At 44.3% G+C, this 17,198-nt stretch overlaps 2 protein-coding genes across 6 annotated transcripts in view; both read left to right on the top strand.

Annotated features, from left to right (window-relative positions):
* The window catches only part of NUP155 (nucleoporin 155), a 50,660-nt gene extending 42,287 nt beyond the window's left edge, over positions 1 to 8,373 (top strand). For 3 of the 5 annotated variants that reach the window (XM_036308865.1, XM_036308864.1, XM_036308866.1), the window contains 4 exons: positions 491 to 601; positions 3,056 to 3,192; positions 5,725 to 5,831; positions 6,666 to 8,373. In XM_036308865.1, the coding sequence (XP_036164758.1) occupies positions 491 to 601; positions 3,056 to 3,192; positions 5,725 to 5,831; positions 6,666 to 6,804 (494 nt within the window). In that variant the 3' untranslated portion in view covers positions 6,805 to 8,373. The remainder of the gene's footprint in view (positions 1 to 490; positions 602 to 3,055; positions 3,193 to 5,724; positions 5,832 to 6,665) is intronic. The other 2 variants (XM_036308867.1, XM_036308868.1) reach the window with 2 other exon arrangements.
* Positions 8,374 to 12,627: 4,254 nt separating this feature from the next.
* The window catches only part of CPLANE1 (ciliogenesis and planar polarity effector 1), a 76,638-nt gene continuing 72,067 nt past the window's right edge, over positions 12,628 to 17,198 (top strand). Inside the window, exons 1-2 of the mRNA XM_036309084.1 lie at positions 12,628 to 12,852; positions 15,930 to 16,058. Coding sequence (XP_036164977.1) covers positions 15,978 to 16,058 — 81 coding nt within the window. The 5' untranslated portion in view covers positions 12,628 to 12,852; positions 15,930 to 15,977. The remainder of the gene's footprint in view (positions 12,853 to 15,929; positions 16,059 to 17,198) is intronic.

The following is a 17,198-nucleotide window of genomic DNA, read 5'->3' as shown; positions in this document are numbered from 1 at the left end:
TCCTAATGCCGCGACCCTTTAGTACAGTTCCTCATGTTGTGGTGACTCCCAATTTCATTGTTACAAATGGAACATCATTAAAGCATAGTGATTAATCACAAAAACAATATGTAATTATATATGTGTTTTTCTGATGGTCTTAGGCGACCCCTGTGAAAGGGTCGTTCGACCCCCAAAGGGGTCGCGACCCACAGGTTGAGAACCGCTGCCCTAGAGCATGATCCCCGTGAACATTGGGGAGGACTCTCAGAGAGTGTCATTTCAGGTTTGTGCTGCTTAGTAAGCGAGACTGGGACACTTCTCTCAGAATCTCCTCGCCACTGCCCTGGGAAGACGAGAGTATATCAGAAACTGACAGAATACAGGATCTGCTCATTATATTACGCGAATGTCAGTTCTAGGGTTTTTTATTCCTTGAAACAATGAAATAGCCAGTTTGAACACTTCACATTAAAAGTCATCTGGGTTTCTAAGGACATGTCTCTTTCAGAACTGAATGAAAGTGTGGCACTGAGCTCTTCCGATCGAATGCACGCCCTTAGTCTGAAGATTGTCCTCCTTGGCAAAATGTATGCGGGCACACCTCGCTTCTTCCCGTTAGGTGAGCAGGAACCACAGGCGCTGGCCTGGGTCTTTCTTTTCTTTCGATGGTTTTCTTCATTGACGTGGAAAAATAATTATCTTTAGAGTGAAATTGCATTTTGTTGCTATTTAGTTGAGCAGTTTACTTCTACTTCTCCTAAAAGAAAGCCCTCCACAGAACGGCAGGGGTTGTTGATGAATAGCTTGGTGTGGGACTTCCTTTGACTGACCTTCCAAGTGTATATATCTATCTTGGATAGTGTTGGTTAACAGACCATCGGGATAATATTGTTAAAATGGCTGGTGTTTTTGTGAATGGCTAGTCTCTGATTGATTCAACTCTTGTTATATTGAGGGCATATTTTTCTTTAAAATAGTGGGTAGTTGTCTTAAAAATGTAATATGCTAAATATAATCATGATGTAGGTGGCCGTAACTGTTACGAATCATTTGTCAACCTGTCGTATTTCTTCAGCTGTAAAACAATAGAATCAACAAATTTATCCTTACCTGAGGTTATTTTTTCATTGATCTTTAGAGAGAGTGGAAGGGAGGGAGAGAGCTAGAGAGAAACATGGATGTGAAAGAGACACATCAATTGATTGCCTTCCACTCACACCCTAACCGAGGCCCAGGATCGAATCTGCAACCGATGTATGTGCCCTTGACTTGGAATCAAACCCGCAACCTTTCAGTCTGGGGGCCAACTCTAATCACTGAGCGAAACCTGCCAGGGCAACCATCTCTGATTTAGTGTCCCTTAGGCATGGTAGGAAAGAAAACCATTATAAGCATACCCTTATTTTTTGTAAGTGTAGTGCTACCTGCTCTAACATTTCATTGATTAGAAAAAGAAAAAATAGCCCTGGCCGGTTTGGCTCAGTGGATAGAGTGTTGGCCTGCGGACTCAAGGGTCCCGGGTTCGATTCCAGTCAAGGGCATGTACCTTGGTTGCGGGCACATCCCCAGTGAGGGGTGTGCAGGAGACAGCTGGTCAATGTTTCTCTCTCATCGATGTTTCTGATTCTCTATCCCTCTCCCTTCCTCTCTGTAAAAAATCAATAAAATACATTTAAAAAAAAGAAGAAGAAAGAAAAGAAAAAAATATATATATATAGTAAGTATATGAAACTTGACAATTTTAATATTAAAAGGCCACATTCTGCACAATTCCTCTTGAGGGTATTTCTGCTTTGACTCCGTTTTTAATTTCGGGCTCTGTAAAGTGCAGGGTGGAGGAGGCCTTCCTTTTTCTGTCAATGGCAAACGGGCTCCACGCTGGAACAGGACTGGAGTTTTTAGAATTTTTATTCCCGTCCGAAATCTGTGGTAAATTCTAGGGGAGACACAAGCCCAGCGGCACCTTTTCAGTGACTCTCTTACCCATGGATACTCACATTGGTAGGTCTCAGATTTCAGGTATCATGATATGAATTTGAATGTTACTGTTATGTCTTATGATATGACAGGCAGTAAAAAGTGAAAACGGGTTAGCACATTAAAACAAAGTAAATAACTTGTGAGTTGGGGGAGATGCATTTTAAAAACATATTTAATATTTCTGAAGTGGGATGCAGTAGCCTTTCTTTTCTGAAAAGCTATTAAATCGAGGCTATTTCATTAATATGTTAAAGAAATGTCAACAGTAGGTTCTCTCCAATAGTGGGGTTGTGAATGGTCTCTGTTTTCTTGTACCTTCCAGTATTTTCCACATTTACTAAATGTACTTTTTTCTTAATAACTTTAAAGTGTATAATTCAATGGTTACAGCGTATTCAGAGTTTTGTAACTATCACCACAATTAAACTTAGATCATTTTCATCACCCTAAAAAGAAACCTTGTAGCAGCTACTTCTTACTTCTTCAGCCCTAGGCAACCACTAATCTGCTTTCCATCTCTACAGACTTGCTTATTCTAGTACAGGTCTTACTTTTATTACAAAAAATTTTTTTGAAATTTGATTTTTAAAGGATTTCCCCTTATAAACTGCTCATTTATAAATAAGGCCTACTTTATTTTTTAAAATAAATCTTGATTGTTGAAAGTAACACCTATGTCCCTTTTTTCCCTCCATTGACCCCCTCCAGCTTGCCTCCACCCCCCACTCCAGGCCCTCACCACCCCATTATCTGTGTCCATGGGCCATGCATATATGCATACACGGTCCTTGGTTGATTACCGCCTGTCTACTCACCCTTCCCTCCAAGATTCCACACTCGGTTCCATGCTTCCATGTCTCTGGGTTGGCCTACTTTTTAAAATCAAGAGTTAACAATCCTGCAACAATACAAAAGTAATTATGTGACATGAAGCTTGTGATAACTAGCCTTATTGTAGTAAATATTTTACATTATATATGTATTAAATCAAATGGTGGCATTGTGCACCTTAACCTCCACATGGTTATATGTCACATCTCCTAAAGCTGGGGAAAGAGTTAACCATCCTGATCTGATCTTTTTTCCTCCCCAGACTTTATTGTGCAGTTCTTAGAGCAGCAAGTTTGTACTTTGAACTGGGATGTGGGTTTTGTAATACAGACAATGAATGAAATTGGAGTGCCCTTACCTCGGCTGCTGGACGTCTATGATCACTTGTTCAAGTCACGGGTAAGGAAAACATGAAGTAAAATTATTTAAAGTTCAGTAACTTTTTCTAGATATAGGAGTGGCGTCTTCTGATTGCATGTGTATAAGTCTCTCATAATCTAATACATCAGAAATTTCTTCATTGGTTTAGTATGAGAAATTATCATAATTCATACTTTTAAAACCAATGAGAATGACTTTGCTATATATCATGATAAAAACTAAATATTTTTTTAATATTAACATAATAAATTCTTTACCCTTGGAATAGACTAAACATATTACATTGAGAATCATCATGTACTTTAAAGGAAATAACTGAAATGTGGGCTTGGGGTGCAGACTTTTCTCCCAGGGGGTTCTTGTCCTCGTGAAGTTTGAAGAGTAAACTCGTGGACAAAAAGGCTTCTTTAATAAAAAATGTAGTTTATTGGAAGCAGATACAAATGCTATCTGGGCATGGGTGTCCCCAAAGGGGCCCCCATGGAGAGAGGCCCCCTCAGTGGGAAAAGCCTGCTCTCTCTCTCTAATGGGAAGCTCAGAAAATCTCGCCTCATGTCCCTTTGTCTCCAGTTAATATATGCTGCAGTTCTTTGTTTGAATCTGACCTTTTTATTGGTCCCTTTCCTTAATTTGGGATGCCCCTGCTTTCCTCATTGGTCATTCTGCTACATGGTATTAGTTTCAAAGCCCACGTGGTGCCCCCCATGTTCTCTCCCCCTTATCTTGCTGGTTGGAGTTGCCTTAGATCTCCCAGCTGCTCAGGCCAGAGATACCCCTGTCTGTCTTTGGTTTATGGCTGTTTTAATTGCTCAGACCAGAACTACCCCATCTGTCCTTGGTTTATGGCTGTTTTAATTGCTCAGGCCAGAAATGTTTCCATCTGCCTGGACCCCCCTCTTCCTGTGGCTTTTCTCTGTCCTCTGTACAAGTAAAATAAGCACCCTGGCGTCTTCAAGTCTCCATCTTGTCTTCCTCTCCCATGGACCCTCCTCATTCCCTAACCCTTCCTAGTTAAGCTTCCTAGCTAACCCTTTCAGCTCTATTAACTGAAACCTCATCTAAAATACTAGTGCTTAAAGGGCCTTCTCACTGATTAGACCAGTGATTTTCAACCTTTTTCATCTCATTGGCACACAAAACGAATTTCTAAAATTCATCAGCACACCAAAAAATATTTTTTACCAATCTGATAATTTTTATTGGTTTATAAAAAATAATCATAGTACTTACCTACCCTTTTGCTCCAACATGACTTCTTAAAAAAAATTTTAATATGTTTTTATTGAATTCAGAGAGGAAAGGAGAGGAAGAGAGAGATAGAAACATCAATGATGAGAATCGTTGATCAGCTGCCTTTTATACCCCCCAGTAGGGATTGAGCCTGCAACCCAGGCATGTACCCTGACTGGGAATAGAAACATGACCTCCTGGTTCATAGATGAACGCTCAACCACCAGTGGGGTCAAAGTGACTTTTTAAAAAATCAGGTGCCTATACTTGTATATAAAGATTTCTGGTTCCAAGAATTAACCAATCAGATGCAGCCTTATTATGCAACATGATCAATAAGATAAAACTCTATTATGACCTATATAGTTATGGTTCAAGACAGGGCATGCACACCAGATGGCTATTGTGTTGACTGTTGTCATTTTTTTTGTTTGACAGTCTAAGGGAAAAGAGGTCAGTGCCCCTGACTAAATAGCATTGTGACACATGGTTTGAAAATCAGTTATTAGATTATACCTTGTAATTTTTGTCCTATGTTAAAAGATCCAAATAAAACCTTGTGAACTAGATCATGTCTTTTATAGTAGCACCATAAAAATGTCCATATGCTTTAGAAGGTATTTGTGTATCTCATTTAAGCCTCACAATGAATGTGTGATAGAAATGAGCAAGTAGTATTATCCCCTTTTCTACTGCATCTGACAAGGGCAGAAATCCTATATAATAAAAGCATGATATGCAAATTGTCCCCTCCACCAGGAGTTTGACAAGGGGGTGGGGCTGGCTGGGGGAAGGGAGGGAGGCCCAGGCTGGTGATGGCAGAGGCAGGTGGCTGGGGAAGGGAGTACCTGGCCAGCAGCCGCTAGGAACCCTACCAGTGCATGAATTTCATGCACTGGGCCTCTAGTGTTAAATAATCTACTCAACTCATATGGCTAGTTAACAGGTAAAGCCAGAACTAGAACTGAGATTCTTTGACTACTAATTTAGTCTCTTGTTTACAATATCAGACTAAGTCTGCATAGGTCAAAGTAAAAGTGATGTCACAGATGCTAGGAAGAGATGGTTGTTTCTCTCACCTCTGGTTCCTAAACAGGACATTTACTAGTACACGCTCTACAGAGTAGACTGATACATCCGATATTCCTCGAAATAACATCACAGTGCAGTTTTCAATATTGTTCAAATGTTAATCATAACCAGAAAGAAGTTTAGTAACCACATGATTTGCCTTGGACTCTGATGGCTGTTTTAACTAACATAAATGGTTGAGCAGTTGATACAGTTTGCTTTATAACTCAATGTATATTTTCTATATAGGATCCATTCTGGAACAGAATGAAGAAGCCACTGCATCTTTTGGATTGTTTACATGTACTATTGACCAGATATGTTGAGAATCCTAGCCAGGTTTTAAACTGTGAGAGGTAACTATGAATTAGATATTGCATTATTAAATGCTTCTAATAAATACCTGAATAACAAATTTGGAGAGAATGGGGAAAGATACTGTGATTATAAAGAAGTATAGGAGATTTAAGCTCTTTTTATGTTAACGAGAACTATTTGAACGATACTAATCAGCATATATGAAAGAAAGTTAGCCGAACCGGTTTGGCTCAGTGGATAGAGCATCGGCCTGCGGACTGAAGGGTTCCAGGTTCGATTCCGGTCAAGGGCATGTACCTTGGTTGCGGGCACATCCCCAGTAGGGGGCGTGCAGCAGGCTGCTGGTCGATCTCTCTCATCGATGTTTCTAACTCTCTATCCCTCTCCCTTCTCTGTAAAAAAATCAATAAAATATATATAAAAAATGAGCAAACTGTACTTTCTAAAAAAAAAAAAAGAGTTTTTTTCCATTTTTCAACCTGTATCTTGAATTCTTTCTACAAGTGAAAGAATATAATTTATGAACTACTTCTAAATTCCTTCTGCTTTGAATTAGTGACCAAGGACAGTTTAATTATGACTTTGTGATATTATTGGCCATTTTAAAGTATATTTGTTTGAAAGGCCAAAAGATTGTAAAAAATACTCATTTATGGAATCATCCTTTACTGCCTCTTAGTTATAATCATCTTTAAAAGAAAAATGGTGGTTGTGTGGTAATCCACCTACCCCGAGTTTCCTTATTTGTTTGCCATTTACTTAAATGGCATGATCCTTGCGCTTCTGTGGGGGAGGTGAGTAAGGTTAGCAGAAGTTGGAGGGAAGGAATGTGTGTAAATGCACAGAGTTGATGCGGTGTCTTTGCCTTGCAGGAGAAGATTTACAAATCTCTGCCTGGATGCTATTTGTGGTTACCTGGTTGAGCTACAGTCTATGAGCCCGTCAGCAGCAGTACAAGCCATCACAGGGAATTTCAAGTCTCTTCAGGCTAAATTAGAACGGCTTCATTAATTATCTTAATGTATTTTTATCCATATGTTTTGACCTGTAAAATAAAATATCAGCGTGGTTTAGATATCAAGTGCTCTAAATCTAAGAAATTGAGAACAATTTTAATAGAAATGTGTTTTCAATAGATGGCTAGTGTCTAGAAACAACACATTTACCAGATGAATTATTTTTTACTACTTTGTTTTATAATGAGGTTAAAAAACAATTGAGGTTAAGATTTTTATCTTCTTATTTCCACAGGGATAGGAAATATTTAGAAACTCTTTATTTGAATTTTACTGCAGGCAGAAATTTTGAATTTACAATATTCATTTTTAATTTAGTTCAAAGATGTTGATAGCAAAATTTAGATAGGCTAGCGGAGCAGGCCATTCGCGTAACACTGGATTCTGCAACAATCCTTAAATAGGCATACTCACACTCTCTTTAAAGTTTATTAAGGTTTGGGTTTATCCTTGGAAAGAAATTTACTCCAACTACTAATTTTTTCAGTTACAATCCTTGAAGATTAATATATACCCCCTTGTCTTTTGAGCAGGTGATAAACTTGTAACTAATGTTCTGTCTTGAAAACCTATACAGGGAGATACTGTTTTTCCTAGTGTCTACCTAGTTCAGTGATGGCGAACCTTTTGAGCTCAGCGTGTCAGCATTTTGAAAAACCCTAACTTAACTCTGGTGCCGTGTCACATATAGAAATTTTTTGATATTTGCAACCATAGTAAAACAAAGATTTATATGTTTGATATTTATTTTATATATTTAAATGCCATTTAACAAAGAAAAATCAACCAAAAAAATGAGTTCGCGTGTCACCTCTGACACGCGTGTCATAGGTTCGCCATCACTGACCTAATTCTTTGGCCTTGTGACTACTGACTTTATTAGAATAATGGTTCTCAAATAGTGTGCACCAAACCAGTACATCAGCACATCTGGGAATTCGTTACAAGTTCAGATTATTGAGCCCATTCCCAAACCTGCTGAGTCCATAATTCAGGGGAGCCCAGCACTCTGTGTAACCAGCCCTCTGGGCCTGCAGCACGTCAGGCTGAACCACTGCATTACAGGATGCAGCTAGCTGCCGGATTGTGCTTCCTATCAGAGTCCTCCCCCTGCCTCCCCCGTCAGTAACCACACCCACGAGTTTACCCAAGACACACAATATGTACAGCAGAGTTGTTAGTAATGTAGTTTTTAGGCTTTAAGAAAATTGGAATAACTAAACCAGGTGCCTCAAAGTCATGGCAACGACGAGGTAAGAGAGGACCAGGACTAAGACACAGACTCCTCTCCTCACGTTTATGCTACCAGGAGTGTGATTGCCTTCTTTTTGTTGTCACTAATGCATGTCTAACAATTTTTAAAATATATTGTGGAAATATTTTTCCTTCCACTTTTATTTTCCCCCCAAGATCATGAGTTGTCCTTCACATATTTATTCTCTTAGAATTTAGCTCCCTTTCTCCTATAACCTCTAATTTATAGTATTTACTAGAATGTTAAAATATACAACTACCTCTCATATTTTTTAGATTTTCAATTAAATTTTTTAATGTGGATAATGAATGTATGAATACTTGGTTAGTTTTGTAAATTCAAGATTCTGTCATGTCTACTTAAACTGAAAGTCTCTTAATCACTATGCTATGAGCAAAGGTGTGGTGTAAATGCCATTCCCTCTATGGTGTTGCCAAATCTGCAGTCACTTACTACTCAAAGACGGGACCAAGGACCAGCAACATTGTCCTCACCTGCATACACTGCCCCCTGCCCTGAGTCAGAATCGACATTTTAACAAGATTTCCAGGTTGTTCGCAATACATTAAAGTTTGAGAAATACTGCTCTAAGCCATGCTTTTCTTTAAGTTCATAAAGCATGTTCCTTACTCATTGCTAGTTAAATATTCATCTGTCTCCTCACCAAACCTGTGATATTCTTGAAGGCAGGAAATATGTATTATTATTTTTTGTATTCTAACCACTTGTACTAAAAACTACTAATTGCCCGCCCTAGCCGGGTTGGCTCAGTGGATAGAGTGTCGACCTGCGGACTGAAGGTTCCCAGTTTTATTCCTGGTCAAGGGCACATGCCCGGGTTTCGGGCTCCATCCCCAGTACGGGGTGTGCAGGAGACAGGCAAGCAATGATTCCCTCTCATCATTGATGTTTCTATCTCCCTCTCCTCTTCCTTTCTGAAATCAATAAAAATGTAAGAAAACAAAACTAATTGCCCATTTTAAAAACATTTTTTAGCCCTGGCCGATTTGGCTCAGTGGATAGAGTGTCGGCCTGTGGACTCAGGGGTCCCAGGTTTGATGCCGGTCAAGGCCATGTATGTACCTTGGTTGTGGGCACATCCCCAGTAGGGGCCGTGCAGGAGGCAGCTGAAGGATGTTTCTCTCTCATCGATGTTTCTGACTCTATCCCTCTCCCCTCCTCTCTGTGGAAAAATCAATAAAATATATGTTTAAAAAAACATTTCAGCTCGGCCTGCATGGCTCAGTGGTTGAGTGTTGAACTATGAACCAGGAGGTTATGGTTCCATTCCAGGTCAGGGCACATGCCCTGATTGCAGGCTCAGTCCCAGAGTGGGGCGTGCAGGAGGCAGTTGATCAATGATTCTTTCTCGTTAATGTCTGTCTGTCTCTCTCTCTCTCTCTCTCTCTCTCTCTCTCTCTCTCTCTCTCTTTCTCTCCCCCCTCCCTCCCTCTCCCTCTCCCTCTCCCTCTCCAAAATCAATTTAAAAAATTTAAAATTATTTTTTGTCTTAACAGGGCACATTGCTAACCTACATTTCCCAACCTCCCTTGCAGTTAGATGTGACCACAGAATTAAGTTCTCTCCAAAGCAACATAAGCTGAAAAACTGTGATTTCTGTGTGCACGCTCTCTTTCTCCTTCCCTTGGGCTGGAAGCCTCTATGGCCGACTTGATTATGCACCAAGACTCAGAAACCCAGACAAGCCCTCCGCAGCCATTTCTGTACTGTGTGATCTAGACTTAGCCATTGCTGGCCAATCCTGGAGAGAACCTCTTACCCAAACTGCATCATTTGTGTGTTTCCTCCAAGAGATTTGCAATTTTGAACTGAGACAGAAGCTGAGAATAACTGCAGCTGAGTCGCGTTAATGGCAAAGCTTTAAAGGTACACCGTGCATCACAAGAAGCACTCGCCCCACGTGGCTATCTGAATTTCATGACAATAAAACAAAAAATTCAGTGTCTCAGTTGTACTATCTACATTCCAGGTGCTTGATATCATTTGTAGCTTATGGCTGTGTATTGGACAAGCAGACATAGAACATTCTCATTGGTAGACGTTTCCACTGGACAACGCTGCTCTAGGGAGAACACCCGTCTTTCCTGGTCCCCGTCCTGCACAAAGGCTGGTTGTTGAAACCATTCCTTAGAACCTGTGGGATTCACCAGAATCTCCACAGCAAGCATGTCAGACTCAAAAGCTAACATGGGCCAAGTAAACATGGGAGAGAATCATTGATAAAGCCTGCAACCCAGGCATGTGCCCTGACTAGGATTCAAATGACCTCTTGCCCTGACCGGTTTGGCTCAGTGGATAGAGCGTTGGCCTGCAGACTCAAGGGTCCCGGGTTCAATTCTGGTCAAGGGCTTGTACCTTGGTTGCAGGCACATACCCAGTGGGGAGTGTGCAGGAGGCAGCTGATCGATGTCTCTCTCATCGATGTTTCTGACTCTCTATCCCTCTCCCTTCCTCTCTGTAAGAAATCAATAAAATATATATTTTTAAAAAATCTTGACCTCTTGGTTCATAGGCCGATGCTCAACCATTGAGCCACGCCAGGTGGGCTCCCATTCTCTTAAGAATTGGTATTCTCCACTACATTCTTCCTCATCAGAATGTATTATAGAGAGGTGAGCCCTGGCCTGTTTGGCTCAGGTGTTGGGTGTCATCCCGTGCACCAAAAGGTTGCTGGTTCCATTCCCCATCAGGGCACGAGCCTAGGTTTCAGACTCAATCACTGATAGGAGGCATGTAGGAGGCAGCTGATTGATAGTCTCTCTCACATTGATATTTCTTTCACCCTCTCCCTTCCATTCTCTCTAAAAATCAATTTAAAAAATAATTTTTAAAAAGGGAGAGTGGAGCCCTAGCCGGTTTGGCTCAGTGGATAGAGCATCATAGGCATGCGGACCAAAGGGCCCTGGGTTCGATTCTGGTCAAGGGCACGTACCTCAATTGGAGGCTTCACCCTTGGCCCAGGCCCTGGTCGGGCTCGTGCAGGAGGCAACTAATTGATGTGTTTCTCTCACATCGATCGATAGTTGTCTTTCCCACTCTCTTCCACTCTCTCTAAAAGATCAACGGAAAAATATCCTCCAGTGAGAAATTAAAAATAAATAGGGGTTGGGGTTGGCGGGAGAGGTCAATGGGGTAAAAGGGAGACATATGTAATACTGTATGTAATACTTTAAACAATAAAGAATTAGAATAATGTAAATAACGTGTTTAATTTTAAAAAGAGAAATTTCTTTTTTAAAGAAAAGGGGAGAGGTGAGCTTCCAGGGAGGCTGAAGGAGAGGCCGAGGCTTAGGAATTGTCTGCAATCCTCGCATTGGGCTTCTGAACCAGGCCGCTAACTGCACCTCCAGATGCACCTGCTTCGAATCGAGCTGCTCTGTTTAAGCCTTAGCTCAGCTATTTCAGACCCCCGCCTCGCAGGTGGAGGAAACGCAGTCTGCATGCTGCTAGTCCGTACTTGGAACTTATCACTGCACTGTGATTTGTGTCTAAAAATCTCTTAAATGAATAGGGGCCATATTGGCTCCCCCTCTTTGTCCCTACCATGGTGTCTCCCACGTTATAGATATTCGATAATGTTAGCAAATTGCAGTCATTCCCGTCATATTTAAAGAATAAGTAAATGCAGGGCACGGCGGACCTAGAATTACACCAACGCCTCTAGGTCGTCGGCCATCCCGCGAAACGTGCCGCAGCGCCCACGATCACCCCGAGAAACCGGAGCGCAGCAAACGGACTGTGTGAGGGTCTCCGCGTCCCTGGATGTTCTCCGCTGGAGACCTTTTGTGCTGACTCGACTAGGAGTTATGGAAGCTGTTCGCGACGCTGGGAGAACTTGAAGCATCCGTTCTCCAACCTTTAGATGAGCGGTCCCCGGGGCGTTCCCGCGGCTCAGTCACACCATCAGCAGAGGGGGCGGCGGCGGGGGCGGGAGGCCCGGGGGTTCTCGCCCCGCACCTTCCGCTGCTGGGACAGCGACCTGACGCTCCGCATCCGGGCGGGCGGGGCGACCCCCCATCACCCTGCGAGGGTGACCCGCCGCCACCTCCAAAAGCCAGCCCGGGACGTGCACGCGTGCGGGGCGGAACCGGGAGCGCGCCGCTGCCCGGGGCACCGCTCAGCCGCAGAAGCGCTGCTCCAGGAGCCGCCGGCTCGGCCCGGTTCCCCGGGGTGGGCTGGGCCGGGACCGGGTGCGGGAGCCTCGCTAGGCGCACAACCCCTTCCTTTCGGGCCGGGGCCGCCTGCACGGGGGGCGGGGTGACGCCGGGAGCCGGCGGTTACACGGTTTCCTGGGAAGCGCGGCGGGACGCCTGGGCTCTCGGGAGGCGGGAGCGGAAACCCGGCGCCCCAGCCCGGGAGGCGCGGGGGGAGGGGGGCGGGGAGCGCGGGAGACGCGGGGGGAGGGAAGCGGGGAGCCCGGGGCGCGGGGAGAGGGGGGCGGGGCAGCGGGGGGAGGAGGGCGGGGCGAGCGGAGGGGCGCGGGCGGGGCTAAAAGGCGGCGGGCGCGGCTGTGCGAGCGGAGGGACGGGGTGGAGAGGAGGAGGAGGAGGAGGAGGAGGAGAAGAGAAGAAGCGGGGGAGCACCCGTCTCCCTGGCGGCGGCAGCAGGCGCCCTGGCCTCCCCGCCCCTCCCCGCGTCGCCGGGGCGCAGCTGCGTCTGGGCGGCCGCTGGGCCCGCGCCCTGGTCCTCGCGCCTCCCGCCCGCGCCGCCCGCTGGGCCCCGGTGTCGCCGCGCCGCCCCGCCCGGAGGGGCCCGGCCCTGGAGGAGGTAACTGCCCCGGACTCCTGCCCCGCGTGGCCCCCTCCCCGTCCCCGTCTGGGTCCGCGGGCTCCTGGGCCCTCTGTGCCCGTTCACCCTCCGTCCTCGGTTCACCCTCTGCCCTGCGCGTCCTTGCCCCCCGCCCCGGCTGCCCATCCTCAGCCCCGGGGAGCGGCTCCCCCGAGGTCGGGGGGAGGACACCTCGGAGCCCCTGGAGGGCTTCGGGGGGTGGGGGACCCCCGTGGGAGACCTCCGTGGGTTGGTGATGAGGTAGTTGAACGCTGAGGAAGGAAACCACAGAAGAGCTCGGAGATGGTCTAATTGCATGGCCCCTGTGTTTTAAGTAAAGGCACTGCTCTGGGGGGACCATGGATTTCCCTTCCTGGCGTATTCAGTGAGTGATGGCTGACTTTGCCCCCTTCCGAGAACGAATCTACTGGTCTGGCGCTGTCTGTGAGGCCCAGGACATGTCTGTTTTGAGTGCCAGTTCAGCAGCAGGCGTGATCTTGGGGCATAATAGGCGGTGGGAACATGACCAAATCCTGGAGGCCTGCGTCCTCACATCTTGAACCCTCTTTTTATCCTTCACATTTTGGTTGCATAACTTATCTCTGAGTACATCGCTGGAGTGTTTTGAAGCAAATCCCTGCCGGGCTGGTGTGGCTCAATGGTTGAGCCTGGACCCATGCACCTAGAGTCGCCTGTTGCGGGCTTGATCCCCAGGATGGGGGGTGCAGAAAGCAACCGGTCCCCGTTTCTCTCTCATTGATGTTTCTATCTCTCCGTCTCCCTTCCTCCCTCTCTCTAAAATCAATACCAGGTGTACCGGTTAATAATGCGGATTTTCTAGTCAAAACACGATAATTTCAAGAGAAACACCAAAAGTGCTTTATTCAAAGTAATGTCCATCGCGAGCTACACATTTCCCCCATCTTTCAGGTAATTTGTGGATGCCATCCCAATAGAACTTTTCTTGTTTTGAGGCAGACCATTCAGAGACCCAATTTTCCACTTCTTCTCACGTGCTGCTCAGAAAGTGCGTGTGCCATCGATCGGAACAAGCGGTCATCTGAAGGAGCGAGGTCTGGTGAATACGGCGGGTGGGTTCATACTTCCCAGGCAAGATCTTTTAACGTGTTTTTAACTGGTGTTGAAGTGTGTGATGGTGCGTTATCATGAAGCAAAATTACTTTGCCGTGTCTTCTGGCCCATTCTGGTCATTTCATGATCAAAGCTGGTTCAAATTGATTATTTGTTGTCGGTAGTAATCAGTATTTACGGTTTCACCTGGTTTTAGAAGCTCATGATACACCACACCTTCCTGATCCCACCAAACACAGAGCATTGTCTTTCTGAAGCGATTTGGCCTTGCAGTCGATGTTGATGGTTGGCCTGGATCAACCCATGATTTTGTGCGTTTGGGATTCTCCAAATAAATCCACTTTTCATCGCCAGTCACAATTCGATGCAAAAAAGCCTTTCTTTCGTGCCGTTGAAGCAACATTTTACTGATGACTTTTCGGTTTTCCATTTGTCTTTCGTTCAGTTGATGTGGCACCCATTTTCCTTCCTTTAAAAATCTTCCCATTGCTTGTAAATGATCAGAAATTGTTTACTGAGCAACGGTTAATCTTTCTGCAAGTTGTTTTTGAGTTTGACACGCGTCTTCATCCAATAATGCTTGTAATTGTTGGTCTTTAAACTTTTTTAGTTGACCTGGATGTTCGTCTTTCACATTGAAATCATCACTTTTAAAGCATTTAAACCAGCGGTTACAAGTATCTTGAAATGGAGCATGTTCACCATAAGCTTCCTGAAGTGTACGATCACTTTCAGCAGCACTTTTCTTCAAAATAAAGTAATGAATTAAAACTTTCCGCAAATGCTCTTTTTTTTGGCACAAAATTCGACATTTTTAAGTGTAAAAATACCTATGATGTTAACACCTTCAGCAAATTTGACATACGAAGTTTTTTTTTTTTTTTAATATATTTTATTGATTTTTTACAGAGAGGAAGAGAGAGAGATAGAGAGCTAGAAACATCGATGAGAGAGAAACATCGGTCAGCTGCCTCCTGCACATCCCCCACTGGGGAAGTGCCCACAACCCAGGTACATGCCCTTGACCGGAATCAAACCCGGGACCTTTCAGTCCGCAGGCCGACGCTCTATCCACTGAGCCAAACCGGTTTCGGCGACATACGAAGTTTTGAAGCTTGCTGTCAATACAACAAAATAGCATACATATCAAATTGCATATATATCAATGTATGTGTAACTCTATCTATTGAGAAAATCTGCATTATTAACCGGTATACCTGGCAAAAACATTAAAAAAAAAAATGAAGTAAATCCTTGGCATAAATACTTAAGTATATACTGTATCCTATATCTAGGAGAGGTAAGGCCCCTTTAAAAAACAAACATCTGGCCAGTGTGGCTCAGTTGGTGGGCATCGATTGGTGCACCAAAAGATGGTTGGGTCTTTTCTGCTCAGGGCACTTGCCCGGATTTGGGGCTCGATCCCCAGTAGGGGGCGTTCAGGAGGCAGCCCACTGATACTGGCTTTCTTGTCCCTGTTTCTCTCTCCCCTGTCCCTCGCTGGGAGTGAGGTAGAAGCTGTATTGCCTTTTGTGACCTAGCCTTGGGAAATGCAAAGCAGCACTCCTGTTTTATTCTGGTTAAAAGAGAGCAGATCCCATCCAGTTTTAAGGGATAAGGCATAGACCAGAGAAGGGGTCTCTGAGAGACAGCCAAGGTCACAGGGTAGGAGAATATGAGACAGGAGGTGCTGCGGTGGCCATCTTCGGAGAAAGGCCGATCACGTGGAAACTGTGTTTTCCAGATCTTCCCCGAGGTCTTGTTTGCCTTCACAGTCGGAGAAATGACTTGTCAAATAAAAGCAAATACAGTTTGCCTGACTGGTCAGGATACCAGATGAGATACCGAATGCATTGTCAATATCTTGCCTTAAGAGAGTTGAACTGATGAAAAAGTAAAACACCAAATCTTTATGAGAATTCTAAATGAAGAGCCGCAGTAAATATGGGCTATTTATTATGATCATTATTTTTTGCATTTCATAGCATCTTGTGACTGTTTTTACTTAACTGGTCACTGAAACCTCGACAAGCATGGAGATCAGGTTGGAAGTTTTGACGTCGACCACCATCAAGCAGAAGAGGCCCTGGCCCCGCGTCTCCTGGTTGGGACAGGTAGGTGTTTCTTTATCGTACCGTCCAGTCGTCGTCTGTGTGGAATGTGTGCTTGGCCCCTGAGGTTGAAGAATGGTCTGTGACATTTAAAAAATAAAATCCGTCTTTCAAGGATCACCTGCCCACAGAACAGGGTTTTGTGTTTGTGTATTGTCTTTATTTTTTTAAAATATATTTTATTGATTTTTTACAGAGAGAAAGGGAGGGATAGAGAGTTAGAAACATCGATGATGAGAGAGAAACATCGATCAGCTGCCTCCTGCAAACCTCCTGCTGGGGATGTGCCCGCAACCAAGGTACATGCCCTTGACCAGAATTGAACCTGGGACCTTTCAGTCTGCAGGCTGACACTCTATCCACTGAGCCAAACCAGTTAGGTTGTGTATTGTCTAGTATAGTAAGCAAGTTAGCTTTTCCAGAAAGTTAAATGGTCTATCAAGAAGAAATATTTTAACAAGTAAATCTAAAAGTCAAGTGAATAAATAATCTGATGAACAGAATAAACTGGCGAATATAGTAGAGTCAGGGGCATAGAAAGGGAGTGGACTGACTATTCTCGGGGGGAGGTGTGGGGGATGCGGGAAGAGACTGGACAAAAATCGTGCACCTATGGATGAGGACAGTGCGGGGGGATGGGGGAGGTAAGGGCAGAGGGTGGGGTGGGAACCGGGTGGAGGGGAGCTATGGGGGGGGGCGGGGGAAGAGGAACAACTGTAATAATCTGAACAATAAAGATTTAATTAAAAAAAATTTTTTTTACATTCTGTTTAAAAAGGTGGCGATGGCATATAGCAAAAAGGAATTTTTAATCTTCTGAACCTTTTCCTATCGGAACAATCCGTGGTTTTTATGAGTGTGCAGCCCAGTGGCCCTTAGACCTGGGGTGAAGGTGGGTCACGGTGCACTAATGGCCCAGGACACGACTCACAATACATGGGATAGAGGCCTCACCGCAGGGAAAGTGGGCAAACCTAGATTTATCACAATTATTATTATTATTTTTTTAAAATATATTTTATTGATTTTTTACAGAGAGGAAGGGAGAGAGATAGTTAGAAACATCGATGAGAGAGAAACATCGATTAGCTGCCTCCTGCACATCTCCCACTGGGGATATGCCCGCAACCAAGGTACATGCCC

The sequence above is a fragment of the Myotis myotis genome, unplaced genomic scaffold, assembly GCF_014108235.1.
Source record: "Myotis myotis isolate mMyoMyo1 unplaced genomic scaffold, mMyoMyo1.p scaffold_m19_p_5, whole genome shotgun sequence".
Classification (NCBI taxonomy): Eukaryota; Metazoa; Chordata; class Mammalia; order Chiroptera; family Vespertilionidae; genus Myotis; species Myotis myotis.
Note: the sequence above shows the minus strand (reverse complement) of the source record. Positions and strands in the feature narration are given on the sequence as shown.